Genomic DNA, 27377 nt, shown 5'->3' with positions numbered 1-27377 from the left:
TGTTGTAGTTCAATTTCACTGTAAAATCTCTGGAAATGCTGCCATTTTGTGCCCTGGAAATATATTAAAAGAAAGTTTGGATGCAATACAAGGAAATGGTATTCATGCATGACATGTTACCCATGAAATTTTATATCTGAAGGACAAGGAATAATTTGTCCCTTCAGATAAAAAATTATGAAATGTCCTACAAAAGCATTATTCTTGTTATTATTCAGATTTGATTCCATAATGATCACCGTCCTTTCAAATGAAATTGGGCAATAAGAGAAATAGTCCCATTGTGTCAGGTATTGGTGGACTCAAATGCAGGACAAGATACTGTGGTGCAATTTAGGAAGTTTATTCGTACGGGAAGTCGGACAATCCAAGGTCGAGAGCCAGTGCAAGGGGTGACCGGGGCAGGCAGGATCGGCGTCAGGGACGGGCGAGGGTCGATGCTGGGGAATCAGTCCAAGGGCGAGGCAAAGGCAGGATCGAAGATGGTCCGAGTCGTAATCCAAACACAGGTGTGGCGGAGGCTGAGGCGGGAAGGCAGGGTCGTACGGTTGGTTGTCAACAGGAGAACAAAGGAGCTGAACAACAGGGAGATGAGCGCTAGATTACTGGCACAAGGCAAAACAGATAATCTGGCAACGAGAGAACACAGAAGTTTATGTAGGCACTGCCACAGGCGCAGATTGTTGGCAATCAAAGCACATGAGAGGTGCTGCGGAGACGATGACACATTGTTATTGTCGACACTGGTATCAGAAGCCTAATCATCTTTACAGGCCTAAAAATGGCCCTCAATATGAGAGCAAAAGTCAGTCTAAAGTTTAGTTGTTCAAAGTCTAAATGTTATCTTGTGCCAAACTCAGGGGCACTACAACACACATTGACCTTTACCTGTAATGGCTCATTTATTCTGACCAGACACCAGTCAAACTATGACACAATAAAACTGGTATTTGCTTTTGCTTGAGGCTGACTTCAGCTAAATATTTCGGGGTCATTTGAGTGAATGCTGTTAGTTTGGATTATGCTTGATGATAACATGCAACTCTATAAAGGATCGGGCTTTTTTAAATTTAAATAGTATAGTTGATAGTTTGATTGTTGATAGTTGATAGATATGATAGTTTATTCGATTAAACTCCAAACAAAACTGGCAGGGGAATGATCTGGATAATCTCCGCAACAATGTACAGTGTTTTACCAGATTATCACCAGCACGGGTTTAGTCTTATCACCAGAACAAAAAAACAAAACAAAAAAACAACAATTGTAAACTACAGTTCGGAAATTACATTCAAATGTCTGAACATTAACCTGTCCTGGAATAGTGGGGCTTTTCATGTATCTCTCCGGTAACTCGGACACCGTGACTATTTTATTTTGAAAAGGTCTCCCGGTCACTCGTCACTAACTTGCGCTACCTCGGCGTCAGTTCGCATAAAGACGCACAACCTTCCTGTGCGCCAGGTCTGGTGGTGTAGCTATCGCCCGCAGCGCAACATCCGCCCACCATGGCTGCTAGGCTGCTTGAGAAGATGCTAATCTGCCTCTACAAGGCGCTGATGTGGGCGCTCTTTGCGCTCTTCCAGTTTCTGTCATCCCGTAACCCCGCCGCAGCCGGAACCCAGGTGGCGCCCGTCGTCAACCCTCTGCTGCTGCTCCCCGCGTCGCAGCTGGCTAAGAAGATCCGACGGAAAGAGGTGCGTAACCGGTCAGAGGGCGCAGCGCACACACAGCGACAGGACAAGGAAGCTGTGGAGGCGTCTGTCGCTTTAAAACATGACATCAATGTTTTACTCATCGTTTACTCTGGTTGTGCTTGTGTAGGATCACGGGATTTGGGACATGCGCGTTTTGTTTTTTTTTTTTTTGTTTTTTGCACGAAAATATGTCTTGCGCAGTAGCGCACAAGTTTCAGAAGTTTCTCTTTTCTTCTGGTCAATTCAGTCCAGATTATTCTGTCACAACTTCCCAAATTTTCCCCCCTCAAAATTATCGACCACTGTATTGTTTCATTAATAGCATAAAAAACAACAACATTTTTTTCACTTTTTATTTAAGTACATTTCATAACCTGTACTTTTTTTCTTTTTTTTAAACTTATACTTGAGTAACAGAGTTGTATCAGTACTTTTACCAGAGGTTTTTTTTTTTTTTTTTACAGAAGTATATGTAATTTTACTTAAGTACAGAATGTGACTTACTTTCGACACCTCTGAAATTACCACATAACATGATTCAATCACAGCATCTCCAGGCTGCCTTCCGCAAGCAGCAACCTTGTAAACGCATCCAGAGTACAAGAGAACAAGAACTACAGGCTCTACTACTTCATTTTCTTAGTTTGTCTTATTAACAAAATAATTTCCTTTTGTCATTGTGCCTCTGATGTTGCCAAACCTTTTGAAACACACCAAAAAATGTATGTGGTGACAATACTTGGGATTTTTCAACATCTAAGGGTGTCTGAATACGTATTTCCCCCACAACTATATGTAAATCCACCAGTGCGTGTTTCTTTATCGGAGAAATGACGAAAAGATGCTTCTCCAGGTGTCGAGTGTGGAGGTTGTGCAGGCGTACATCGACAGGATCCAAGAGGTCAACCCACTTCTCAACGCTGTCATAAAAGACAGGCAAGTGAGGTGCAGCTCTGGCTGCATCTTTCCACACGGGTTGCCAAATATAACAAAATAAATAAATGTAATTGTATACTATATATATATATATATGTATATATATGTGCACATGATTTAGCAGTTATTCTGAATAACAACAATTTTATGCTTTTACTTTTAATCAAATTTTGTCTGTTTTAGAAGAGTATAGAATGGCATATTTTGGATTTGAATAGTTTACGTTACGCTCACTTTGACTTTGAAAGCCTGGCTAAATGCTTCTTTGCCAACATCCATCACATTGCCTGCTTCTGAAAGCAGCGTCCAGTCTAATGGGCAGTTTTATTCTCTCACCGTCAGGTTCGATGCTGCCCTCCAGGAGGCAGCGCAGGTGGACAAGCTGATTGAGGAGGAGACTGGAGGGGAAGAGGTGCTGGAGGACCGGCTCCCCCTGCTGGGCGTCCCGCTCTCCGTCAAAGAGTCCTTCGCTCTCCAGGGTAAAAGCCTCGAAATCTGATCTCATCCCGGTAACCTGAATGCTTTTGGACCAAACAGTCAGAGGGAATTTTTCAAATTATTACAACATAGAACTCTTCTCTGCTGTGTGACAGAGAACATTCTGGACTTTTTTTGGACTCAATGACAAATGACGCACCAATGGTTTATAAAATCCTTGCTCATTCCTGTCTCTGCACAATTTGACACATCTGCTTTGGTAGTTTGTTGTACATAGATTGATTTGAATGTTCTTGTAGCAACTTTAATGACTGTATAATTTATTTGTACTATCTATCTATCTATCTATCTATCTATCTATCTATCTACTGCACAGTGTTGCTTTGGATGTGTTGTCAGGTTTTGGTTTATTTTCACCTTAATTTAAGTTCAAACATGTTTCCTCCTCGCAGGAATACCTCTGACCGGGGGCCTGATCTTCAGGAAAGATGCGATCTCCACAGTGGACTGTCCATCGGTGGCCCAGCTGAAGAGGGCTGGGGCCATACCGCTGGTGGTGACAAACACCAGCGAGGTGTGCATGTGGCTGGAGTCCAGCAACCGCATGCACGGCATCACCAACAACCCGTACAACACGGAGAGGATTGTGGGTGGAAGCTCAGGTGGGTGAGCGAGCCGCAGCCGGCGGATTCTATTGCGAAACTTGGTATATCCAGCTTAGTTTGTTCAGAGTGACTGTTGAGAAGTTCTTTGTCAGTGGAGACAACGCCCGGCTTTGTCAGATAATCATATTACACTGGCTCCTCAGGTTCTCTGAGTGGAGGTGGCTCCTCCTAGTCATTCATTGCTTGCTGCCGACCAAAAGTTTGTGTCATTGCTTGGGTAAAGAATGCAAATCTCTGTACCTGTGCTGCACAACAGAGAGACTCTCTGCTATAGACTAGACACTTCAATATTTTCTGCACATCTTAACAGAGAATTTTAACACTTTTGTTATTATTGTAGTCCTAGTCTTAAAGGCAAGAACATTTAAACGTAAATATCATAAACTCTTGTTCCCTGTACCGATTTAAGTTCCCAAAGTCCAACCATTTTTCCATTCATCACTCATTCCCCCCCCCCCCAAAAAAATAGGATATTTCAGCCCTGAAACACACTGGTTTTAGCTTCCTGCTAAACCTGATAATTTGCTGGACTCGACACATGTTTGGAAGGGACGAAAACAAAGGCGAGCACAAGATGGTCTCAGAGGGGGACCAGCAACAAGTGCCAGTTTCATTGCTGTTTTAGCTGAAAGGCACAGTGAGCTCAAGTATGAAAGGATTGTTGCCCAGATCTTAACTCGCAAGCTTTGGACACATTCCTGTTGCTTAGCAAGGCCATTGACTTACATTTAAAAAAAAAAATATTGGCTGTACTGAGAGAAGATAGCAGAAAGATGGCAGATCTTTACTCATCTATCCGCAGGGGGTGAGGGCAGCATCTTGGCCGGAGGTGGCTCGGTCATCGGCGTCGGCTCTGACATCGGTGGCAGCATCCGACTGCCTTGTTTCTTCAATGGGATATTTGGTCATAAAACCACTCCTGGTGAGAGAAACCTGGCCACTGAATCCACTCATGTCTTCGTTTCAGAATCAAATGCACCATCCATAAAAAAGGACCTATTTTGCATATGACAATGAACGTGTTTGTGCAGGGGTGGTGTCCTGTGAAAACCAGTTCCCTGCTCCCTCTGGCCGCCAGTCGGAATACCTCAGCAGTGGCCCCATGTGTCGCTACGCCACTGACCTGAAGCCAATGCTCAAGATCATGGCAGGACCCAAGGCTGACATGTAAGCGTGGCGTTGATGGATCAATACTAATTCATTTCTGTTGATTCGTATGAAGTGCCAAGTAATCTGCTTGTATTGTGGGAAAACAACTTAGGTTTTAAACAAAGTCGTTTTTCTGTGTCGTGAACTGTGGTGGAAATCGTATGTCAGTAGTGAAGGAGAAATGTGAAAATTCTTTTATCCATCAAAAGTGTCCAAGTGTCCAAAGTTGTTTGAATGACAGGTGGACAGTTGACTGGCCCACGAGTCTGATAAGAATTGTTTCATTTCTTTTTCCTCCCCGTCTTATTTTCCACAGGTTGTCCCTCGACTCGCAGGTGGACCTGAAGAAGCTACGTTACTTCACGATCGCCCACAGCGACGGCTCCACGTTTGCGTATCCTGTGGACAGAGAGATCGTAGAGGCTCAGAGGAAGGTGCGCTCTGTGCTCCACTGACCCGCTTCTTTGAAATCGTGCTGCAGCCTTTGTTGTCAGGAAAATTGAAACTGAAGCATTGGGATGTTCTCCAGGTGGTGCAGCGTCTTGAGGCCGATCTCGGGGTGAAAGTCCAGGAAGTGCAATTTCCAGGGCTGCAATACGGCTTCCAGATCTGGAACACATACATGGGTCTCCCCGACAAGGAGGGAAATGTAGGTTCGACACACGAATATAAAGCAGAAAACAGTCACTGCACAGAGGTGATGGTTGTTAGACCTAGTTTCAAAATAAGAAATGGAACCATCATTCAATAATACCTGGCATGTCAGAAAACAGTGTGACTGTAGCCTGCAGCCAAGAAAGTCTAGATGCAAACGTTTGTTATACAGTTTTCACGATGTGCAGTAATTGCACAGTACTAAGAATTTCAATTCTGTGAAAATGGTGTATTCAGGTATAGGTTAAAAGGATTGAGTTGCACTTTTTATCATTTTAAAATGAAAAAATAACAACAGCTATTTTATGTTGCAAAGACTTAAAAAGCATGGCTTAGCTGTTATTGTAATTATTAGAAAATTGGAACAGCTGTTTGCTGGAGGGAATTTTCCAGCAAAAGTTACAGTATGCAAACTCCCCCTTGAGGGTGCACAAATGTGTTTTTCTCATTTTCTTCCCCTTTAGCCTCCATACTCAATGTCTGTCCTGCTTGGGGAACCAGGTCGCCCCGTGTGGCCTCTGTGGGAGCTGCTGAAAACGATGTTTGGAAAGTCAGACCACACCATGGCTGCCATTGGTAACTGGGATATCATTTGTATTTATTCAGTTTTGTAGGCAGTGAGCTTTATTTGTATAACTTTTTGTCTGATCTATTTTTTTTTAAGATAAGTTATTAGTTTAATATACTTGAACAATCCTATTTACCTACCACCATGTCATTTCTCACAGCAAGATAAATATGCGCCCCCAAAAAGTAATATATCTGAATGCAACCAGGCCTGAATAATGAATAATCGTGTTTTGTCTTCAGCTTTGGCCATGTTTGACAAATTCAGCCCCTCCAAGCCCTCCAGCTTCATCATCCAGCAGAAAGAGAAGCTCCAGAAGGATATTGAGGAACTGTTGGGGACGGACGGCGTTTTTCTTTACTCAACATTCCCCCGAGTGGCACCCAAGCACCACCACCCACTCTTCAAGCCATTTGACTTCGCATACACAGGTTGGTTTCTGAAGTAGCAACACAATAGCAGTCGAACAATGTGTTAGATTACTACGTGTTAGAGGTCCCCATACGTCACATCCATTTCATACCTTATCCAGGCATCATCAATATTCTTGGGCTGCCAGTCACACAGTGCCCTCTGGGTCTGGGTGAGGAGGGCCTGCCCCTCGGGGTGCAAGTGGGAGCCGGGAAGCTGCAGGACCACCTAACGCTGGAGGTGGCTCTGTTCCTGGAGAAGGCATTCGGAGGCTGGAGGAACCCTGGGACAAAATGAAAGCATGTCTGCAGCTGGACGACTGCGGAATAAAGCTTTAGTTTTTAAATTTCAGTTTTGCGTACCCAACGGTACCTCCAGATGAAGAACGAATGCTATTTTATGCCATTTTAGAACCGAGCTCATACAAACCTTTGTAAATTGCACAATCATTTCTGTGACACAACCAGGAAAGAACCAGAAACCGCTCAACTGAAATGTCAGTTGACTTAATGCCAACATGCTTGACGGGGCGGTTTCTTTATGTTGAGTCTTTAGCAACATGACAGCCAAATGAATGAGGGGTTTGACGCAAGTAATCCAGGCATGACAATCAAGCGTGACATGCAGAAAACTGTTGGACCCATAGGAAATTTACAGTGGCTTGTCACCTATATCTGTACAATAGGGTTTGTGGAAATCGCTTTAATAAGCAGCTTAAAGAAACAGGAAAATGTCTCTCCTGGAAGTGAAACGTTTGCTTTGTGCTGAAACAGACGTCTTTCAGTGAATAAAGGAATATCTGAATATAAATGACAGCTTCCTGGTGGAGTTTTTAAAGCTGGTGGTCTGTCCCACAAACTATTTCAAAGGCTCTAAACTAAAGTATTAGGAAAATCAAACATTTAAGGTCCAGAGTTTAAGGTTTTGTGGCGCGTTACACTTGAGACTGCAAAAGATAACCAACAAAATTCTACATCTTACGTCATCATCTTGCTTCATTTTAATACAGCAGGTGACAATTTACAGAGGTGTAAAATTTTATGAGTAAATCTTATTGTTCTTAGTCGTTTCTTGGCTCTGGTATTAATGCGAGAGCCCCCATCAAGACAGACCTGCTGTCTGGCGTCTCTTAGCAAATTAAAGCACAATGATGACGATGTGAAATTGATGCTACTTGTCCTTGTATTGGTAGTGAAACAGTAAACTACATCCAACACTGTCTTGTCAAATTTAATCCAAATAGGTGGTTCTGGTAGAAGTTGCTGTATCCTGGAAACTGCCCCCTTTGTCCATGAGGGATGAATACTCTGAAAAACCTCAATGATGATGTTGTGATGGATCATTATTCTTGTGTATTGGGGGAGAAAAAAGCCTATGCTAAAACAGAAAAACTGAGTTACACGGATTAGATCAACAGAAATCTGTGGTCACGTTTTTTTATTTTATTTTTCTTCCCTTCTTATAAAAAAGGATGAAAAATTATTAAACATTTAGAGGTCTTTGAATTCACCACTCATTTTTGGCCCCTCAATGACGGCGAAACCTGTTTTTTTTCCTTCTTTTTTTTTTTTTTAAACAAATCAGGATTTCATTCTTCACTGGCAAAGTGAGCCATGAACGTCACAGTCATACAGAAAAATATGAAACGCATCTCTTTTAGCTTTAGACACATCACATGCTCCTACACAGAGAACAAACAGTGCCTCACAAGACAAGAACTCTCCCCACGCTACCACAGTGCCATTCAGGAATCAAAGGCGACGCATCAACAGAAAGTTAAAAAAAAAAAAAAAAAAAAAAAGGAAACAAAGGAATCAGAAAGTACAGAAATGTTTGAGCAATGAGTCCTGCGTTTCGGCGGTGCAGAAAAAAAAGGGAGGACTTTCTCTCCTTGATAACCTCTCACCTGCTCCGTGCTCCATTTTTGGCCCAAATGTGTATGCAAATACTTGTGTTTGTGCAAACGTGTCGTTCGGCGTGGAGGGGTGAAGGAACATTGTGTGAGTGGGAGGGAGCAGCGGGTGGAGAGTCTCAGGAAGTGTTGGTGATGGGCTTGTACTTCTTGAGCCGTGTCCACTGGCCCGTGGAGTAGTTCATTTCGAAGACGGTGTCCACCAGCATGGTGGTGCTGCCCGTGCCGTCGGCTTTGGGCAGCACCTCGGTGTGCTCGCTCAGCTTGATCTGGATGATGTCGCCCTGCTCCGGACACGGGTTCTCTGCGCGCCACAAAGAAGAAGAAGAGGGAGGAGAGGGAGAGGGAGAGGGAGAAGGAGAAGGAGAAGAAGAAGGTTGTCAGAACTGGTGCCAAGTGTTGGTGTGAAGAAATGTAAGACACTTTTGATATATTCATGGACAATTTGCCGGAGATTATTTCAATTTGGGCTTTGAAATGAAGAGTATTTGGGCCCCCCTACCTCTGGATCCAGCCATGAAGCCCAGAATGAGAGCCTTCTCTGGTCTGGTGACTTTGTTGGCCGTCTTGAACATCTCCTGGGCTGCGTACATCTGATCTCTCTGAGGAGACACACAGCACACACTTCGGTCAGCTGGTGGCAGCTGACCAGCAAGTTTTGAAAGGTTTGAAAAATATTTAGTTTGTCTCACCGTGAGTGACAGATTCTTTTTGGGTTGTGGCTGAGGCGGCGTGGGGGCCGGCGCGGGGGTCGGGGTCTGCGGTGCGGTGGGGGGCTGGCTGGGGGTGTCCTGCTGGCCGGCGGTTGTGGCTGCGGGGGGGCCGTTGTTGGCGGGGGTGGAAACCGGTGTGCTGGGGGAGGTGGGGGCGGCGGGATTCGTCGTGTTGCCTGCGTTGTACATGGGAGTCCTTTGTTTGTACTGGCCCGGTAAGGCAGACGTGGCGCTGGCTCCCGCTGTGGCCGACTCCTCCGGCTGGCGAGCCGACTGCAGCGCGTCCCGCCCTGAACCGCCGGCGTTTGCTTTGAATAAATTAAAACGGGCATTAAAACAGTGTCTGGAACAAAGAAAGTTTTTTTCTCCTCGTCACAATAGAAGGTCAGCCGCCCACCTGGCTGCGTCTCCGAGCTGGGAATGTAGGAGGAGGAGGGAACCATGCTGGGTGTGGCTGGCAGGTAACTGGTAGACGGCAGAGGGTTCTCGTTCAGAGACCCCAGTTTCTAAGACAGAAGGAAATTCATACACAAACATCAGAATCACACAGAACCTGCTGATCCTGCTCTTCTGCCCAGTGCCAGTCTGCCAACCATCAACAGAACATGTGATATGTTTCAGTCAAAAACTCTTCATACCTGCATCACAAATTTGAAACGAGGGGAAATAAATTAACAAAAGAACTATGACAGAACTTGGTTGTGGGTAAATTCCCTTCACACAAAGTCAGGACAGAAAGGGAAAGTTTCTCAAGGATGAAGAGGGAGAGAGAAGATTCTCATCAGGGAACACAGCGCGGCAACTCGTTGGGCATTTTACACCTCATTTGACCAACAATGTTTGGTGCTGAGAGACACTTATAATGATAATACATATCAGTTTGTTGGCAGTGAAAACTTAGAGAAAGTCAAAATGTGTCCATAAATGAAAGGGTCATTTTTTGACTTTTTTCAATCTCTGTCAAAATACTTTGCAAATAGCCGATAAATATTGTTTTTGTGAATTGACCTACAGAAAAACATGCATCAGGTGTTTAAAGGTCAGAGGGCGATGTTAATTTTGAACTGATAATTTCTCAACAAGACTTAATAGCATTTACCTGTGTGGACACAAGGCCAGCAGCATAGTCGGGGGTGGTGTTTTCCACCACTGCCTCTTCTTTGGATGCTTTCTCACCTGCCTCTGTTTCTAAAACCAGAGAAGAAAACGTTCAATCGCCGTCGAAACAAAAACCTCTTCATCCTAATCAGTCATCTGAGGTGCAGCTGCACATCTTCAGAGAAACACTGGGCTGAGACCATTCATGTAATCCATATATTTACCCAAAGTCTTTCGTCTCCTCTTGGCTTCCCTTCCAGCACCAACCATGTCAAGCTCGGAAATATCCAACAGCTGAAACAGACAAAACAGCTGAATGGTTTAAACCCCATCCTGATCCAAAGAGGCAGAAGTTAATCCTGTTTATAACCCTCAAGGAAATGTTACAATACCTTGACCCCCCTCTCCTTTCGCAGGGGCGTCCGTGCCGGGGTGATGGGTGTGCGGTTACTGGGGGGGCTGAACATGCTGGGGGCAGTGGGGCTGCGGAAAGGGGCCTTGGGAATCCCCTTAAGAGGAGCTGAAGGGCACAGAGCACCATTGATATGAATTAAAGAAAAGAAAAAAACAAAAAAAACAGGGCAAACCAAACAATTTGAATAGAACGGAAAGTTTAATTTCGCCCCACATTATGTAATAAGTCCAGACCTAAAATGATAATGTGAGCGGTGAAATGTGACAGTAAACAGCAGATATTTTGCAGTCGTCTTCAACTCACTGGTAGTGTCCATCTTTTTGACCAGTCCTCTGCCTTTGGCGTGGAAAGGCACTCCGGCTGTCTTTTTGAGCTGCTGGGCAGTCTCTGTGGCTACAACGACAACGACAAATAACGCACAAGTCTAAGTTTGGATATACTTTCAATTGCAGTGGACCCTTGCGAATATCGAGTGACATACATTTCTGCAACAGCTCTGCCCTGAGGGTTGCACTCTTGGGCTTTCTCTTCAGCTGGAAATGCTTCACGGGGGGCGTCAGGGGACCCACCAGAGTAGTTAACGCACTCTTGTTGAGGTACTGGCACTCCAGCGGAAGCATGGTAGACGCCTCACATTCGCTCACTAATGAAAAGAGGAAGTTTTACGAGATGACAGATGACTTTATGACACATACTAAACAGTACGACTTAGGAACATGGGATGATCAACAACACATGCGCTCCCGACCTTTCTCCCGCAGCTCTCCAAGAATATCCTGCACATTTGGATTCTGCTCCTCCAAATCCAGATTGAGAGAGCCAGTCTCCGGAAAAGATTTCAGGATGTCTGCAACCATCAGCACCCAAGGCTCAGAATCCACCGTCGCAAGTTGAATGATCTCGGACAAAGCTTCCTTCATCTGCAGACAGAAATAAAACAAAACAAAATATTGTAGCACAGCACTGAAGTTCATTTCATCAAAATTTGCTGGAAAAAAAAAAAAAATCATAAATACATTTGTGAACGTAGTTGTGTCTACTCAAACAATCCCACAGAAATCAAGAAAACCTCTGGAAGGCTGTATGTGATGCAATTTAACTCTACAGATAAAAGCCTGTGAATATCTGTATGACTGTGGCTGCAGCCCAATAACTTGTTTGCATTACACTATTGATAAAAACCAAAGAAATACCATGTCATGTAGGAATTTACAGATATTGTGCTGTGTTGTGGCGAGCAGACCAAATACTCTATAATGCTAATGAAACAATTGGTGCCGTGACATTGCGGTGAGCAGATCAACAGGTGATGGATGGAGTTGGAGTGAGACTGTCACTCCAATCCGGTCCCGCCTTCCACCTCCTCCAGTAGGCTCGCACTGGCCCATCCCACTATAATGTCTGATGGACAACAACTAGGCTAATGTTGCTTGCCGTTCCTGCTTCATTTTTGCTATGAGCGTGACTTCATTTCAGTGAGTGTCAGATTAGTCGTGAGGGTGTTGCGGCAATACAAATTCACGCACCCTTTAGTCATTCACTAAAAAAAAATGCGGAGGTAGTCCAAGAAGCAGCTGCAAGCGCAACATCCGATTCCGGTTGCGGTTTGCTGGCTGCGCTTGATAGCGTCAGTCGCTGCGTGTAGCTCATGGTAGCACGCTAGCGCTAGCTCTCCAGATTGGACAGCCTGGGTAGACACCGTAAGCGATGTGTAAAGCAACCCGTAACAGGAACCAAGCGTTAAGTAGCCGACAATGCGGTTATGCACTCAGTTGCGTGTTTTAAAACCAACTTGCAGGCTGTCGTCGCCCAGGGGGCTAACGGACGGGCTAGCGCTCAGCGGACTCACCTCGTCCACGGTTCGCCTCGGGAGATGCAACATCCCTAGCAGCAGTTTGAGCTTCACCGGCGGCGACAAGCTCGAAAAGCACAGCCGTATGTTGTCGATCACCGACACTGTGAGGAGGGAGGCGATGCTCGGAGGTGTCCACAGCTCGTCCGTGGAGCCCAGCTTGTTGTGAAGCCACAGGCCGGTGTCGCTGTCCTTCATCGACGCCATCTTGGAAAAAGAGGCGCTCACAGTTCAGGCATTTTAACAGGCACCTAAGAGGAGAGCCAGAACCCCGCCCACCGCTCCGCTCACTGCTGCTGTCCCGACTGCGACCCCGACCCGGGCCCCGGTGGTTAACATGGGGGATAACTGAACAATAATAATAATAATAATAATAATAATAATAATAATAATAATAATAATAATAATAATAATTGTGGTAATCGCTTTGTTTGTCTATCATCTTACACCTATAACTAGGATCGTAAGCATTCATTCATTCTTCACAATAATCATATTTAAAACTGCTTTCACAACTTTTCAAAATAAACGGCTTTGTACTTCCGTATAATGTCTAGGCTTTTTTTTTTGTTAGTTGTTGAAACGTCCTTCGGTCGAAAGACTTGTACAATGCTCCTAATTTGAAATGCATGCAAACACGTTTCGTGAGAAAACTAGGAGCACAATACACCCGAAATACTCTGGGGGTCAGTGTTGGGCTCGTTGCAGAACGAAATAGTGTAGGCGTATTATCATTAAATATACGAGGGGATGGAGTGTTTATATTTACTTTTCCACATCTACAAATACTCTCCACACGCTTGTGTGGCCAAGCGTTCTATAATTGACATTGACATTGACATTTTCTGCGCAGTGATACATTTTGTCCGTAGTTTTAGAAGGAAAAATGTGCTCAGCACTTTCAATGTCATGCTGCCTGTTGTCATGTCAGTCTGAATTATTTCACCTTTTAATTTCAGCGTGGTTCAAACACATTTGTCTTATTTTCTTTAACTGATGACGATTGCAGTTTTAATATATAGAGAATGAAATTCATGTAATAAAATTGATGATAAAGACAAACGAAGCGAAAGCTACATTTTATTTTTTTATATAAGAATATACATGTTGCTGAGATAAAGCCGTAATGTTTCAGAATAAGGGGTAAATCAAAAGCATGCTGATTATTTTGGAGGAAATTTAACCTATACTCCAAGCTCACTATTTTGTTCATGTAAATGTCTGGGTTTATTATGTCTGACAAATTTGATTTTGAAATTCATGACGATATCCTTCGACTGGAGAATTAACGACTGGTAAATTGTGACTTGAGCGGTCCACTTACCGGAAGTGTTGGTTGTGAACCTTAGAGCTGCCTTGACCAAGGATCCACACGCATGCGCGTTCTCTGGACCCACTTCAAACAATCCGAGGTCGGCATCTTGCGCTCATCGGTCGTCTATAAATTGACATCGACTGATTCACGGTAGGTTAACAAAAATACATAAACAATCAAATGAAAACAATAACATGATAATGCATCACAAATAAATACACACTATTCCATATTTTAAAAAATACACAAATATTTGCGCATGACTGTGTAGGATATGTGTGTCTACGGCAAATGTTCTTGTTTTTCTCTTGATCTGCCGTGTTGGACAATTGCAGAGCTTGTATTCTGACAAGCTGCACGCCGGTAAATGTGTGTTTAATTCTAGGAATTTGCTGGCATCGCCAACCTTCTCTTCATCACCATGGCTTCCAGCGGATATCTGCAGGCAGCGGTGCTGCTCTTGGCGCTGCAGCTCCTCAGCCTCGGTGCAGCTGATGCGGATCAGGAGACGGGCACCGTCATTCCTGCCGAAAGTAGGTGGATATACACATTATATCCACATTTCTGCATGTTGGATCCACAGCTTGTGTTGAAAATCTTTATCATCAGCCGCCAGCTGACAGTAAAAACTCCACAGGGTTTTTTTCTGGTCAGAATTCTGGGTCAATCGTATGCTGATTGATGTGTCCCTATATGAAAACAGGCCCTGCGCAGCTTTTATCAGACCCCTTAGAGGGATTTTACAAGAATCAAGAAAGACTCACAAAAAGAAAAGCTGCACTAATAAAAACATGAACACCTGTAAGGGTTGATTTTAAAAGCAAGTAAACACTTTTCTAGCAGGGCTGCTGGTTCAATGTGTACTTTTATAACTACGAGACAGAATAATTACTACATATCAAGGTGTGCGTTTTTCTTTTTCGTTGCCTTTTCAGGTCGCCCGTGCGTAGATTGTCACGCATTTGAATTTATGCAGCGGGCGCTACAAGATCTCAAGAAGACTGCCTTCAACCTGGATGCCAGGGTAGGTGACACGAGGACATTGCATTGATTCTTTGCTTAAAAACAAAGGCAACAAACAAGCATGACAAATTCCTCATGGCTCAGGCCACCAAAGTGTTAAAAGTTCATGATTCACCCAGTGATGACTCTTAGTTTGGACACTCATTGATGAGTGATGGGGACTTTGTCACCCCTGGGTTGGCTGGTTCTGGATCACACTAATGTCTTTACCCGTCTTTGCACCAGCTTCCCTCTGAGATGTTTCTTTACGCGGATGTCTAAAAATACTGCTAAATGAGCAGGACTCAAATATTTAAACTGTAGTTAATTTAAACCAGGGGAGTCAGTGGTTTTAATATTGTTCGGTCAGACTCATGAAAATAATATGAATGAAAGAACGACTGACTTTTCACAATGAAATGATCATAAAAGCAAAAACAAATCAGATTAAAACTGGAAGAGTTGGTAACTCTGTTTGCTTTTGTGAATAAAGAAGAGTTCTTTACGACGGCCTTGGGCTTCCGCTGATGTTTTCACACACTCTTGTCTCTGCAGACGGAGACACTGGTTCTGAGGGCGGAGAGACGATCTCTCTGCGACTGCATGGCCACCAACTCACTGGGCTGAACACCTTCCCGATGACACCTCGCAGCCCTTCACACTAAGACTACAACCTCCAATCACGCACGCCAACAGTCATCTCCACTCATTCACGGAATCGGCACTTTATTTTTCTTTCTTTCTCTCTTCACCGTTGTGACTGCGGACAACTTTTGAGGAGGTTTCACGTGTTTGTCACGAGGAGTGTGACACATCTGCCATGTTATTTTATTTCGTCCTCAACCTGTGAGGGAACTGAGGGATTACTATCGTTGCTGTTTTTTTCTCTCCACAATTAAGATTATATTTCTTTCTTTGCACTTTCTTGTATTTAACACCATAATGTACAGAAGAATGCATCAATAGTCACTCATTGAATGTATCACATGAGATTAATGTTTACGATGAGAATACACGTTGAACTGTAGCATCAAATGACATTTTGTTTTACTGCTCAGTTTTAATAATTTGATTTTGTGAAAGGACGATTCCGCTATGTTTTAAGCCTGGGCCTTATGTTGTTTGGATTGGATTTCTGCATGATTCAAATTTCAATGTCTGTATCAATTAGAGGCATATTTTACGACATGAAAGACCACTTATCAGAACAAATGGATGACAACCTCGCTTCTCTTGCATAAAGGGTTAAGTCATTGAGAAAAACACTCTTATTAGTACTGTTTTAAGTTTTTTTTTCTTACACATGAACTCAAACCAGATCTTTTACTACATTTCAAGCCTTTTCTTTGTTTCTGGGTGGAAAAACAAACAAAAAAATGTGTTGGTCTTGATTTAGCGCAGCACTGTAGCATGAAACAGCACTTTTTGTTAATCTACTGTTAATATAGACTGTATGTATAGACTCGGAACATGTACACGGGTATGTCCAATGGAGGCATCCGCAGACCTCTCTATGCCATCTGTCTGATGTAGGCTTATGCAGTTAAGAATCGTGAATATTGTAGATTTCAGTCGATTGCAATATCAGCGGGATGGGTGGTCATATGTTGGAATGCTAATTGCAGCAGGGTAAACAGGGAGAAATGTCTTAATGTTGCTTGTTTGTGAACAGTGTACTTGGTTACCATGATGTCTCAAGATGCCCTAACTACTGTCTTAATGTACGTACCTATTAAAAAGAAAAAAGAGCAAAATCTTCAAATATCTTGTTACTATTGTTCCTGTTCTCTCATATTCTCTTGGCTATATTCAGGCAAATACTTGCATATACCAGCATGACGTTGGACCTCACACAAACTACAAAAAACCCAACGGCTGACTGGATGTTAGCACCGTTTTAACTGGCTTTATTATTATTTTATTGTTTTTGTTGTTGTTGTTGATAAGCACTGTGGGTTGCATCTTTTTTGTATGAACAGTGCTATATAAATACATTTTATTATTATTATTATTATTATTATTATTATTATTATTTTTTTTTTTTTTATTTTATTAGTTGTTTACAACTCTCTGAGGCACAGCTGAGGTTAAAGCATGGTCCAAAAGCAGCAATTAGGTGTAGCTACTGAAAAAACAAAACAAATCCATTCACAAATGACTAACATTGACTGTGTCTGAGCCTAAAAACCAATATTCTGATATGTACAGTAGCTTCATAAATATTATGAAATGTGAAAAACAGTGCTCATACATCCTGTGAATGTAGACATATATTGCAGAATTTAGTTGGGAAACAATGATGTCAAGTAAAAATAAATGTAGTGTAAAATGATGAAAATTAAACCCCAACAACAGACTCTTTGAGAATATGCTTTATTGTAAGGCCATAGCAAACATTAATGGCTGGAATTGTGAATATCAACCTTGGTTAAAAATACGATTCATATTTCTTCCTTGTCAAATCAGCTGACTTTCTGTGCAGAAGCTCATTCGCTGTCATTATCATTGCTGTCGTCACCATCGTCGTCGTCATTGTCATCATCATTGTCGTCACCATCGTCGTCGTCATTGTCATCAGCAACAGCGTCTGCCAAATCTACGGCCACCTCCAACTCATCGGCAAGTTCTTCCACTTCATCCTCCTCAGCGTCCACCTCGTCCTCTGCCGCCTCTTCGTCATCTTCCTCAGCCTCCTCCTCGTCTGCGGCCTCCTCCTCCTCATCCACAATCACCTCAACCTGGTCGTCGTCAACCAGAGCTTCAACCTCATCCACAGCGGTGAAGTTTTCGTCTTCCAGAGCCGCTATTTCATCCACAACTGCCACTGTCTCGTCCACATCATCCAAAGTCTCGTCCACTTGGGTGAACTGTGCATCTGCAATCGCCACAAGCGCATCATCGACATCATCGTCATCATCATCGTCATCATCGTCATCATCATCATCGTCGTCATCATCCTGTTGAACGTCTACTTCCTCATCTGTGGAGGCATCAACGTCCACTGCATCTGAAGCATCTGGTTGGCACACACACACACACACACACACACACACAGAGCACATCCAAATCCAAACATCAAAAGATAAGTAAAAAAATGCTCATGTGCTTGTTAAAACATAAATGACTTCAAATGTAACTGAGACAAGACAACACATTCCAACCACATTTACCTTCGGCGCTGCCTGATGCTGGTGCCGCACTAACTGCAGCAACAAAACCCAAGAGGACCAAAAGCAAAATGTGGACCTTCATTTTCTAGAAGTGATCAGCGTCGCTGCAAGAAATTGTAAAAAGGAAAAAAAAGCAAAGGATAAAGATGAGAGCAGACGATAGTCAGTAATCAGAAACCAATTCAGTGGGTCTGCGTCTCTGTCTAAAGAGTCCGTTCAATGCACTTTCCTCACCTGTAGCAGCTCTCAGGTGTGTAGGACTTGTGTGTAGGTCAACGACGATGCGCTGTGTGCTGACTGTCAGACGGTTGCTCCTTAAATACCAGGTTTTCTGACTGAGAGGTATTTATTTATTATTGAGGGTCATCCATCCATCCAGCGGAACGTTTCCATAGGGATTATCCTGGTTACTTTGCCAGGAGAAGTGCTTGGAGACATGACAAGAGTGACAGCTGCTAACAGCGCAGAGACAAAGTTTCATACCAACGCTCGACTTAAAGCTGGTGTTTGACTTCATTTTTTCACCATTTAAAGTCCTCTGACAGGAACGTCTTTCACAATATTCTAGATGTACAGTTTAATATCTTTCAACATGGAAAATACAAAGAGTAAATTTAACTCTGGATTTATTTTATAGTATATTGATGAAAAGTTGGATGGATGGATGGATGTATTTGTCATCAACATTTTCTTCAATGGTGAAACTACCAAAAACCCAACGGCTGAATGGATGTTAGCACCGTTTTAACTGGCTCAGACATCATCACGATTATTATCATCATCATCATCTTCATCATCTTGGTCACGGTGGTCATTTTTTATCATCATCTTCATCCGCATCTTGTAGGGGCTCCTCTGCTTCATCAAAGGCCTTCTCTTCTTCGTCCAAGGTGTACTCAATGCTGTCCAGCTCCTGCCACGCCATATCTAAATCCTGCCTCCATTGGCTGATGACAACCATGGCAATATCTTTGACGGCCTCAACCTCTGGGAAGGTCACTCCGTCGAGGCCCGTAGCCTTCAGCGTGCTGTTTATGGCGTCATACAGTTCCTTGATTTCCTCTTCCGTCAACCTCACATTGCTCAACAACTCACCCATGCTCTCATTGCGGTTAGACGGATCCCCCTGCTCTGCGCCTTCAGAACTCTTGTCCTGGATGTTGTTGACTGTCGTAACAGAACAAACAGCAGAACAGAGGAAGTTACAAAGCAAAAAGTGACAAACCACAAAACACAAATCAACTTTTTACCTGCTAAGCATCAGAATGACTTATTTTGTGTTTGTTTTCTTTTCATTGTGTGTGTTTTCTTTTCATGAGCATGACTTTTTCGAGAGGTTTAAGTTTTTCTTTCTTCATCACTGATATTCGATGAGATATTTGTTTTAAACTTGTGAGTCATCTATTTTCCATAGTCAAGGATGCTATTTGTGTCAAAGTTGACAAAGCGTCCTCCCTCAGGTCATATGTTGACTAATTACAGTTGCATTCAAAGATCACTCAGCTCTAAAGACAGCTTAAAAGGTGTGCGTATAACAACAGCACATTGAATTTCTTTAACTTACAGAGCACCTTAAAGTTTTATTCATCCTAGACATTTTTGTCATTTGGCGCTGGTGTTCCTTTTTTCCTTTTTTTGTATTTGGGCCGTTAACACACTCCTTGAAAGATTTGTTGCAGCAACACCAAACACACCACACCCCAAAAGGCTCGGTACCACGTAATCACATGAAAACCCCAGGCAGATAAAAATCTTCCTCAAAGGATGCACACTGATATTAATAGCATCCATTTTGCTCAATAAGTTTAGGATCTCACTATGTCTCAAACCAAGCTTACAGTGCAGTTCAATTGATTGGTGCAAAGCTATCGTAGGCCTCGTTGCCTCTTATTGGGTTTTGTTTCATTATCATTTTGCCTACGGCCTTGGCTAGAACATCAAATAATGAACTAATGTGATAATTTCATCTAATAATGTGGATTTATCCTGTAAAAATGTCAATTATGTGATACTGAGCTTTATTTTATATTATTGTTTATAAGAAAAAAAGGTTTTAAGTTTTGTTTTGGTCTGCCATTCAGTAACAGTATGCTGGGATAAACAGTGTGCTGCTGAAGTCACTCCAACATATTCTTCAGTTAGATGGTTAGAAGTAAAAACAACTAAACACGCATCAACAGGAAGTTGGAACTCTATCTCGTCAATGCAATTAGTTAGCCGGTAGCCATTATAGCCAACATAGCAACTGTAACAACTATTAGCCATTCAGTGTTAATGGGGCTCAAATGCTATGTCTTAATTGTTTACAACTCTTTGAGGCACAGCTGAGGTTAAAGCATGGTCCAAAAGCAGCAATTAGGTGTAGCTACTGAAAAAACAAAACAAATCCATTCACAAATGACTAACATTGACTGTGTCTGAGCCTAAAAACCAATATTCTGATATGTACAGTAGCTTCATAAATATTATGAAATGTGAAAAACAGTGCTCATACATCCTGTGAATGTAGACATATATTGCAGAATTTAGTTGGGAAACAATGATGTCAAGTAAAAATAAATGTAGTGTAAAATGATGAAAATTAAACCCCAACAACAGACTCTTTGAGAATATGCTTTATTGTAAGGCCATAGCAAACATTAATGGCTGGAATTGTGAATATCAACCTTGGTCAAAAATACGATTCATATTTCTTCCTTGTCGAATCAGCTGACTTTCTGTGCAGAAGCTCATTCGCTGTCATTATCATTGCTGTCTTCAACGCCGTCGTCGTCATTGTCATCATCATTGTCGTCACCATCGTCGTCGTCATTGTCATCAGCAACAGCGTCTGCCAAATCTACGGCCACCTCCAACTCATCGGCAAGTTCTTCCACTTCATCCTCCTCAGCGTCCACCTCGTCCTCTGCCGCCTCTTCGTCATCTTCCTCAGCCTCCTCCTCGTCTGCGGCCTCCTCCTCCTCATCCACAATCACCTCAACCTGGTCGTCGTCAACCAGAGCTTCAACCTCATCCACAGCGGCGAAGTTTTCGTCTTCCAGAGCCGCTATTTCATCCACAGCTGCCACTGTCTCGTCCACATCATCCAAAGTCTCGTCCACTTGGGTGAACTGTGCATCTGCAATCGCCACAAGCGCATCATCGACATCATCGTCATCATCATCGTCATCATCATCGTCATCATCATCGTCGTCATCATCCTGTTGAACGTCTACTTCCTCATCTGTGGAGGCATCAACGTCCACTGCATCTGAAGCATCTGGTTGGCACACACACACACACACACACACACACACACAGAGCACATCCAAATCCAAACATCAAAAGATAAGTAAAAAAATGCTCATGTGCTTGTTAAAACATAAATGACTTCAAATGTAACTGAGACAAGACAACACATTCCAACCACATTTACCTTCGGCGCTGCCTGATGCTGGTGCCACACTAACTGCAGCAACAAAACCCAAGAGGACCAAAAGCAAAATGTGGACCTTCATTTTCTAGAAGTGATCAGCGTCGCTGCAAGAAATTGTAAAAAGGAAAAAAAAGGAAAGGATAAAGATGAGAGCAGACGATAGTCAGTAATCAGAAACCAATTCAGTGGGTCTGCGTCTCTGTCTAAAGAGTCCGTTCAATGCACTTTCCTCACCTGTAGCAGCTCTCAGGTGTGTAGGGCTTGTGTGTAGGTCAACGACGATGCGCTGTGTGCTGACTGTCAGACGGTTGCTCCTTAAATACCAGGTTTTCTGACTTAGAGGTATTTATTTATTATTGAGGGTCATCCATCCATCCAGCGGAACGTTTCCATAGGGATTATCCTGGTTACTTTGCCAGGAGAAGTGCTTGGAGACATGACAAGAGCGACAGCTGCTAACAGCGCAGAGACAAAGTTTCATACCAACGCTCGACTTAAAGCTGGTGTTTGACTTCATTTTTTCACCATTTAAAGTCCTCTGACAGGAACGTCTTTCACAATATTCTAGATGTACAGTTTAATATCTTTCAACATGGAAAATACAAAGAGTAAATTTAACTCTGGATTTATTTTATAGTATATTGATGAAAAGTTGGATGGATGGATGGATGTATTTGTGGTCAACATTTTCTTCAATGGTGAAACTACCAAAAACCCAACGGCTGAATGGATGTTAGCACCGTTTTAACTGGCTCAGACATCATCACGATTATTATCATCATCATCATCTTCATCATCTTGGTCACGGTGGTCATTTTTTATCATCATCTTCATCCGCATCTTGTAGGGGCTCCTCTGCTTCATCAAAGGCCTTCTCTTCTTCGTCCAAGGTGTACTCAATGCTGTCCAGCTCCTGCCTCGCCATATCTAAATCCTGCCTCCATTGGCTGATGACAACCATGGCAATATCTTTGACGGCCTCAACCTCTGGGAAGGTCACTCCGTCGAGGCCCGTAGCCTTCAGCGTGCTGTTTATGGCGTCATACAGTTCCTTGATTTCCTCTTCCGTCAACCTCACATTGCTCAACAACTCACCCATGCTCTCATTGCGGTTAGACGGATCCCCCTGCTCTGCGCCTTCAGAACTCTTGTCCTGGATGTTGTTGACTGTCGTAACAGAACAAACAGCAGAACAGAGGAAGTTACAAAGCAAAAAGTGACAAACCACAAAACACAAATCAACTTTTTACCTGCTAAGCATCAGAATGACTTATTTTGTGTTTGTTTTCTTTTCATTTTGTGTGTTTTCTTTTCATGAGCATGACTTTTTCGGGAGGTTTAAGTTTTTCTTTCTTCATCACTGATATTCGATGAGATATTTGTTTTAAACTTGTGAGTCATCTATTTTCCATAGTCAAGGATGCTATTTGTGTCAAAGTTGACAAAGCGTCCTCCCTCAGGTCATATGTTGACTAATTACAGTTGCATTCAAAGATCACTCAGCTCTAAAGACAGCTTAAAAGGTGTGCGTATAACAACAGCACATTGAATTTCTTTAACTTACAGAGCACCTTAAAGTTTTATTCATCCTAGACATTTTTGTCATTTGGCGCTGGTGTTCCTTTTTTCCTTTTTTTGTATTTGGGCCGTTAACGCACTCCTTGAAAGATTTGTTGCAGCAACACCAAACACACCACACCCCAAAAGGCTCGGTACCACGTAATCACATGAAAACCCCAGGCAGATAAAAATCTTCCTCAAAGGATGCACACTGATATTAATAGCATCCATTTTGCTCAATAAGTTTAGGATCTCACTATGTCTCAAACCAAGCTTACAGTGCAGTTCAATTGATTGGTGCAAAGCTATCGTAGGCCTCGTTGCCTCTTATTGGGTTTTGTTTCATTATCATTTTGCCTACGGCCTTGGCTAGAACATCAAATAATGAACTAATGTGATAATTTCATCTAATAATGTGGATTTATCCTGTAAAAATGTCAATTATGTGATACTGAGCTTTATTTTATATTATTGTTTATAAGAAAAAAAGGTTTTAAGTTTTGTTTTGGTCTGCCATTCAGTAACAGTATGCTGGGATAAACAGTGTGCTGCTGAAGTCACTCCAACATATTCTTCAGTTAGATGGTTAGAAGTAAAATCAACTAAACACGCATCAACAGGAAGTTGGAACTCTATCTCGTCAATGCAATTAGTTAGCCGGTAGCCATTATAGCCAACATAGCAACTGTAACAACTATTAGCCATTCAGTGTTAATGGGGCTCAAATGCTATGTCTTAATTGTTTACAACTCTTTGAGGCACAGCTGAGGTTAAAGCATGGTCCAAAAGCAGCAATTAGGTGTAGCTACTGAAAAAACAAAACAAATCCATTCACAAATGACTAACATTGACTGTGTCTGAGCCTAAAAACCAATATTCTGATATGTACAGTAGCTTCATAAATATTATGAAATGTGAAAAACAGTGCTCATACATCCTGTGAATGTAGACATATATTGCAGAATTTAGTTGGGAAACAATGATGTCAAGTAAAAATTAATGTAGTGTAAAATGATGAAAATTAAACCCCAACAACAGACTCTTTGAGAATATGCTTTATTGTAAGGCCATAGCAAACATTAATGGCTGGAATTGTGAATATCAACCTTGGTCAAAAATACGATTCATATTTCTTCCTTGTCGAATCAGCTGACTTTCTGTGCAGAAGCTCATTCGCTGTCATTATCATTGCTGTCTTCAACGCCGTCGTCGTCATTGTCATCATCATTGTCGTCACCATCGTCGTCGTCATTGTCATCAGCAACAGCGTCTGCCAAATCTACGGCCACCTCCAACTCATCGGCAAGTTCTTCCACTTCATCCTCCTCAGCGTCCACCTCGTCCTGTGCCGCCTCTTCGTCATCTTCCTCAGCCTCCTCCTCGTCTGCGGCCTCCTCCTCCTCATCCACAATCACCTCAACCTGGTCGTCGTCAACCAGAGCTTCAACCTCATCCACAGCGGCGAAGTTTTCGTCTTCCAGAGCCGCTATTTCATCCACAACTGCCACTGTCTCGTCCACATCATCCAAAGTCTCGTCCACTTGGGTGAACTGTGCATCTGCAATCGCCGCAAGCGCATCATCGACATCATCGTCATCATCGTCATCATCATCATCGTCGTCATCATCCTGTTGAACGTCTACTTCCTCATCTGTGGAGGCATCAACGTCCACTGCATCTGAAGCATCTGGTTGGCACACACACACACACACACACACACACACAGAGCACATCCAAATCCAAACATCAAAAGATAAGTAAAAAAATGCTCATGTGCTTGTTAAAACATAAATGACTTCAAATGTAACTGAGACAAGACAACACATTCCAACCACATTTACCTTCGGCGCTGCCTGATGCTGGTGCCGCACTAACTGCAGCAACAAAACCCAAGAGGACCAAAAGCAAAATGTGGACCTTCATTTTCTAGAAGTGATCAGCGTCGCTGCAAGAAATTGTAAAAAGGAAAAAAAAGGAAAGGATAAAGATGAGAGCAGACGATAGTCAGTAATCAGAAACCAATTCAGTGGGTCTGCGTCTCTGTCTAAAGAGTCCGTTCAATGCACTTTCCTCACCTGTAGCAGCTCTCAGGTGTGTAGGACTTGTGTGTAGGTCAACGACGATGCGCTGTGTGCTGACTGTCAGACGGTTGCTCCTTAAATACCAGGTTTTCTGACTGAGAGGTATTTATTTATTATTGAGGGTCATCCATCCATCCAGCGGAACGTTTCCATAGGGATTATCCTGGTTACTTTGCCAGGAGAAGTGCTTGGAGACATGACAAGAGCGACAGCTGCTAACAGCGCAGAGACAAAGTTTCATACCAACGCTCGACTTAAAGCTGGTGTTTGACTTCATTTTTTCACCATTTAAAGTCCTCTGACAGGAACGTCTTTCACAATATTCTAGATGTACAGTTTAATATCTTTCAACATGGAAAATACAAAGAGTAAATTTAACTCTGGATTTATTTTATAGTATATTGATGAAAAGTTGGATGGATGGATGTATTTGTCCTGCAGTATGAATGTCCACAGCCAGGACAAAGCTTTTTCTATTGTCAAAAGACAAGAAAACAGGCCTGGCGCTTTTTCTGTGTGGGGTTTGCATGATCTCTATGTGTCTGCTTTGGTATCCTCGGGTACTCCGGTTACTACCCGCAATCCGAAAACATGCACGTGAGGCAAACTGGGAACTCTAAATTGTCCATAGGTGTGTGTGTGTATGTGTGAATGGTTGTTTGTCTTTGTTTGTTTTTCTATATGTCCCTGTGATGAACTGCCAACTTGTCCAGGGTATAACCCTGCCATCGTCCAATGACAGCTGGGATACAGTTCTATGTAAGATATCTATCTATCAATCTATAGATTGATAGATAGATATCTTACATAGAATATGTATATATATACATACATACATATATATATATATATATATATATGTATATATATATATATATTTGATTTTGTTGACTGTTTCCCTGAACTCATTAAGCGCAAGAAAAACGGTGGGTTAAAATGATACTTTAAAGCTTAAATCCGTGAATAGAGTCAAACAACATTTTCAGGAGAAAAAAATGGCATAATCTGTAATCCACAAAATCTGACATTTTTAGTAGGAAAAGGAAAAAACATTTTCGACTTTGGCACCAAAGCTTCTATATAATTCTCCAACAATTGTTTTATGGTTGAAGGAAACTTCAAAGAAATGCATGGTGACTTTGTGCCTTTCTCTGCAAAATGTTAGCGTTAAGCAAGCAAACACACAAAGACTTCTGCTTCGCATTTGTCTTCACAACGCTGGGGAAACAGATGGCTTACTTAAAAAAAAAAAAAAAATTCTCTGAGGATTTTTTGTTTGTATTTGAGCGACAGTACAGTCAGACCAGAAACAATGCTTCAAAACATAGTACACAGTGTATTTGTGCCATTATAAAGATTACAATGTAACTCACAGACATGGTTTTGTGTTTTTCGTGCAATTTTGATGGGTGGATTATGACTGAGGAGAGGAAAAAAGCAATTTCACTGAATTAATGCAAATATTTTATATAAAACTTGAAGCAGAATGGAGTGTCTCTCCACCAAGCGTGCTAAATAAATAAAACAACAACTAGAAAGGAAATCCATTCATAACTTTATGCAGTTTGAACTGTTGGCAAAAGGGGCTCAACTTCTCTCTCACCTTTTACGGTAACAGTTTCTCCTCAGTTAATTTCCTGTATGTCCCGAGGGTCTGACAAGTCAATGGATGTTGCACACAGAGGAGTTTTTTCCCCACAAAGTGTTTGGTCTGCGTTTGTGCGATAATACTTTGTGTGAACAGGCAAACAGCACTCCAGGACATCAAGGCAGCAGCAGGAAAGCAGGAAAGCGTTGCTCGGAAGAACCAGGAAGCTGGGAGGGTTTAAATAGGAGAGCGTGTGTCTAATCCACTGATCAGTCACATTATGCAGCCTAGAGTTGTCTGTCTGAACTCGCACCGCCGCTTCACATCATGCCAGTGTTGTCGTCAGTAAACTTCCAGCTCCATGTAAATCATATTGATGTTGTTGTTGTTGTTTCTGGAGTTATTGTTAACTGACCGGACAGTTTTCTCAGCTCATCCACTCTTGCACTTTAACCCCTGGCACGTTAATGAAACTCTCTTTATCTATTGCTGAGCATTTATTTAAAAATAGAATTTCAATATATTTTCTATCTGACAGACTGAGGACCATTTTTCTATCTACTATTCATCTCTCCAGTTTGTCCTCTTTCATATTATGCTTCTGTGACAAATCAATTTTCCGCTCTGATGATGGAAAAGTCGACTTCATTCACTTCAGAATGACAATAGTACTCGGGAACAGTAAAATAAATGATGCAATAGCAGGAAACGTTTCGTTTTTGAAATAGTTGCATTGGG

At 42.5% G+C, this 27377-nt stretch overlaps 6 protein-coding genes and 1 long non-coding RNA gene across 9 annotated transcripts in view; 3 read left to right on the top strand and 4 right to left on the bottom strand.

Moving 5' to 3' along the window:
• The window catches only part of dhrs4 (dehydrogenase/reductase (SDR family) member 4), a 4862-nt gene extending 4664 nt beyond the window's left edge, over positions 1-198 (top strand). The window contains exon 9 of the mRNA XM_076028299.1: positions 1-198. This exon is cut by the window's left edge and continues 279 nt beyond it. The gene's annotated coding sequence lies outside the window, so the exon portion shown is untranslated.
• Positions 199-327: 129 nt separating this feature from the next.
• On the bottom strand, positions 328-1557 carry LOC142889512 (uncharacterized). 2 transcript variants are annotated; one of them, XR_012926845.1, is made up of 2 exons: positions 1419-1557; positions 328-521 (listed from the first exon to the last, which is right to left on the bottom strand). It is a non-coding gene; the product is annotated as an uncharacterized LOC142889512 (long non-coding RNA). The 2 variants fall into 2 exon arrangements; XR_012926844.1 differs by having other exon boundaries at positions 328-629; positions 1419-1536.
• Positions 1509-7328, top strand: faah2b (fatty acid amide hydrolase 2b). 2 transcript variants are annotated; one of them, XM_076028297.1, is made up of 11 exons: positions 1509-1697; positions 2551-2633; positions 2976-3112; positions 3524-3733; positions 4539-4658; positions 4768-4903; positions 5202-5319; positions 5415-5534; positions 6004-6115; positions 6350-6538; positions 6640-7328. In XM_076028297.1, exons 1-11 carry the CDS (start codon positions 1509-1511, stop codon positions 6813-6815), a joined length of 1590 nt encoding a protein of 529 aa, XP_075884412.1. In that variant the 3' UTR covers positions 6816-7328. The 2 variants fall into 2 exon arrangements, with proteins under 2 accessions (XP_075884412.1, XP_075884413.1); XM_076028298.1 differs by lacking the exon at positions 1509-1697 and adding an exon at positions 2216-2317.
• On the bottom strand, positions 4473-12766 carry nelfa (negative elongation factor complex member A). The gene is made up of 11 exons (XM_076028296.1): positions 12506-12766; positions 11405-11576; positions 11138-11299; positions 10960-11049; positions 10634-10761; positions 10466-10535; positions 10243-10331; positions 9541-9649; positions 9123-9451; positions 8933-9032; positions 4473-8734 (listed from the first exon to the last, which is right to left on the bottom strand). Exons 1-11 carry the CDS (start codon positions 12713-12715, stop codon positions 8550-8552), a joined length of 1644 nt encoding a protein of 547 aa, XP_075884411.1. The 5' UTR covers positions 12716-12766; the 3' UTR covers positions 4473-8549.
• A 1061-nt stretch (positions 12767-13827) lies between these two features.
• On the top strand, positions 13828-16090 carry nicol1 (NELL2 interacting cell ontogeny regulator 1). The gene is made up of 4 exons (XM_076028288.1): positions 13828-13973; positions 14209-14356; positions 14759-14847; positions 15381-16090. The coding sequence occupies exons 2-4, from the start codon at positions 14245-14247 to the stop codon at positions 15450-15452; spliced, it is 273 nt and encodes a 90-aa protein (XP_075884403.1). The 5' UTR covers positions 13828-13973; positions 14209-14244; the 3' UTR covers positions 15453-16090.
• Positions 16091-17182: 1092 nt separating this feature from the next.
• On the bottom strand, positions 17183-18382 carry LOC142889503 (uncharacterized). Its single transcript, XM_076028287.1, has 3 exons — positions 18230-18382; positions 17996-18099; positions 17183-17841 (listed from the first exon to the last, which is right to left on the bottom strand). Exons 2-3 carry the CDS (start codon positions 18075-18077, stop codon positions 17312-17314), a joined length of 612 nt encoding a protein of 203 aa, XP_075884402.1. The 5' UTR covers positions 18078-18099; positions 18230-18382; the 3' UTR covers positions 17183-17311.
• Positions 18383-20595: 2213 nt separating this feature from the next.
• On the bottom strand, positions 20596-21757 carry LOC142889502 (uncharacterized). The gene is made up of 3 exons (XM_076028285.1): positions 21645-21757; positions 21411-21514; positions 20596-21254 (listed from the first exon to the last, which is right to left on the bottom strand). The coding sequence occupies exons 2-3, from the start codon at positions 21490-21492 to the stop codon at positions 20725-20727; spliced, it is 612 nt and encodes a 203-aa protein (XP_075884400.1). The 5' UTR covers positions 21493-21514; positions 21645-21757; the 3' UTR covers positions 20596-20724.
• Between the last annotated feature and the right edge of the window lie 5620 nt (positions 21758-27377).

The sequence above is a fragment of the Nelusetta ayraudi genome, unplaced genomic scaffold (genome assembly GCF_046127955.1).
Source record: "Nelusetta ayraudi isolate G7.1 ecotype Tasmania unplaced genomic scaffold, CSIRO-AGI_Nayr_v1 ptg000022l, whole genome shotgun sequence".
Lineage (NCBI taxonomy): Eukaryota > Metazoa > Chordata > Actinopteri > Tetraodontiformes > Monacanthidae > Nelusetta > Nelusetta ayraudi.
Note: the sequence above shows the minus strand (reverse complement) of the source record. Positions and strands in the feature narration are given on the sequence as shown.

What these genes read in the sequence shown, in the direction of transcription:
- LOC142889502 (XM_076028285.1), bottom strand. Translation starts at nt 21,492, where the DNA reads ATGAAGGTCCACATTTTGCTTTTGGTCCTCTTGGGTTTTGTTGCTGCA. An exon ending in AGCATCAGGCAGCGCCGAAG is followed by an intron (nt 21,255 to 21,410) that starts GTAAATGTGGTT and finishes TGTGCCAACCAG; the next exon opens with ATGCTTCAGATGCAGTGGAC.
- faah2b (XM_076028297.1), top strand. Translation starts at nt 1,509, where the DNA reads ATGGCTGCTAGGCTGCTTGAGAAGATGCTAATCTGCCTCTACAAGGCG. An exon ending in GCAGGACCCAAGGCTGACAT is followed by an intron (nt 4,904 to 5,201) that starts GTAAGCGTGGCG and finishes TATTTTCCACAG; the next exon opens with GTTGTCCCTCGACTCGCAGG. An exon ending in CCACACCATGGCTGCCATTG is followed by an intron (nt 6,116 to 6,349) that starts GTAACTGGGATA and finishes TTTTGTCTTCAG; the next exon opens with CTTTGGCCATGTTTGACAAA.
- nelfa (XM_076028296.1), bottom strand. Translation starts at nt 12,715, where the DNA reads ATGGCGTCGATGAAGGACAGCGACACCGGCCTGTGGCTTCACAACAAG. An exon ending in CGAGGCGAACCGTGGACGAG is followed by an intron (nt 11,577 to 12,505) that starts GTGAGTCCGCTG and finishes TTCTGTCTGCAG; the next exon opens with ATGAAGGAAGCTTTGTCCGA. An exon ending in AAAAGAATCTGTCACTCACG is followed by an intron (nt 9,033 to 9,122) that starts GTGAGACAAACT and finishes GTGTCTCCTCAG; the next exon opens with AGAGATCAGATGTACGCAGC.
- nicol1 (XM_076028288.1), top strand. Translation starts at nt 14,245, where the DNA reads ATGGCTTCCAGCGGATATCTGCAGGCAGCGGTGCTGCTCTTGGCGCTG. An exon ending in CACCGTCATTCCTGCCGAAA is followed by an intron (nt 14,357 to 14,758) that starts GTAGGTGGATAT and finishes TTGCCTTTTCAG; the next exon opens with GTCGCCCGTGCGTAGATTGT. An exon ending in CCTTCAACCTGGATGCCAGG is followed by an intron (nt 14,848 to 15,380) that starts GTAGGTGACACG and finishes TTGTCTCTGCAG; the next exon opens with ACGGAGACACTGGTTCTGAG.
- LOC142889503 (XM_076028287.1), bottom strand. Translation starts at nt 18,077, where the DNA reads ATGAAGGTCCACATTTTGCTTTTGGTCCTCTTGGGTTTTGTTGCTGCA. An exon ending in AGCATCAGGCAGCGCCGAAG is followed by an intron (nt 17,842 to 17,995) that starts GTAAATGTGGTT and finishes TGTGCCAACCAG; the next exon opens with ATGCTTCAGATGCAGTGGAC.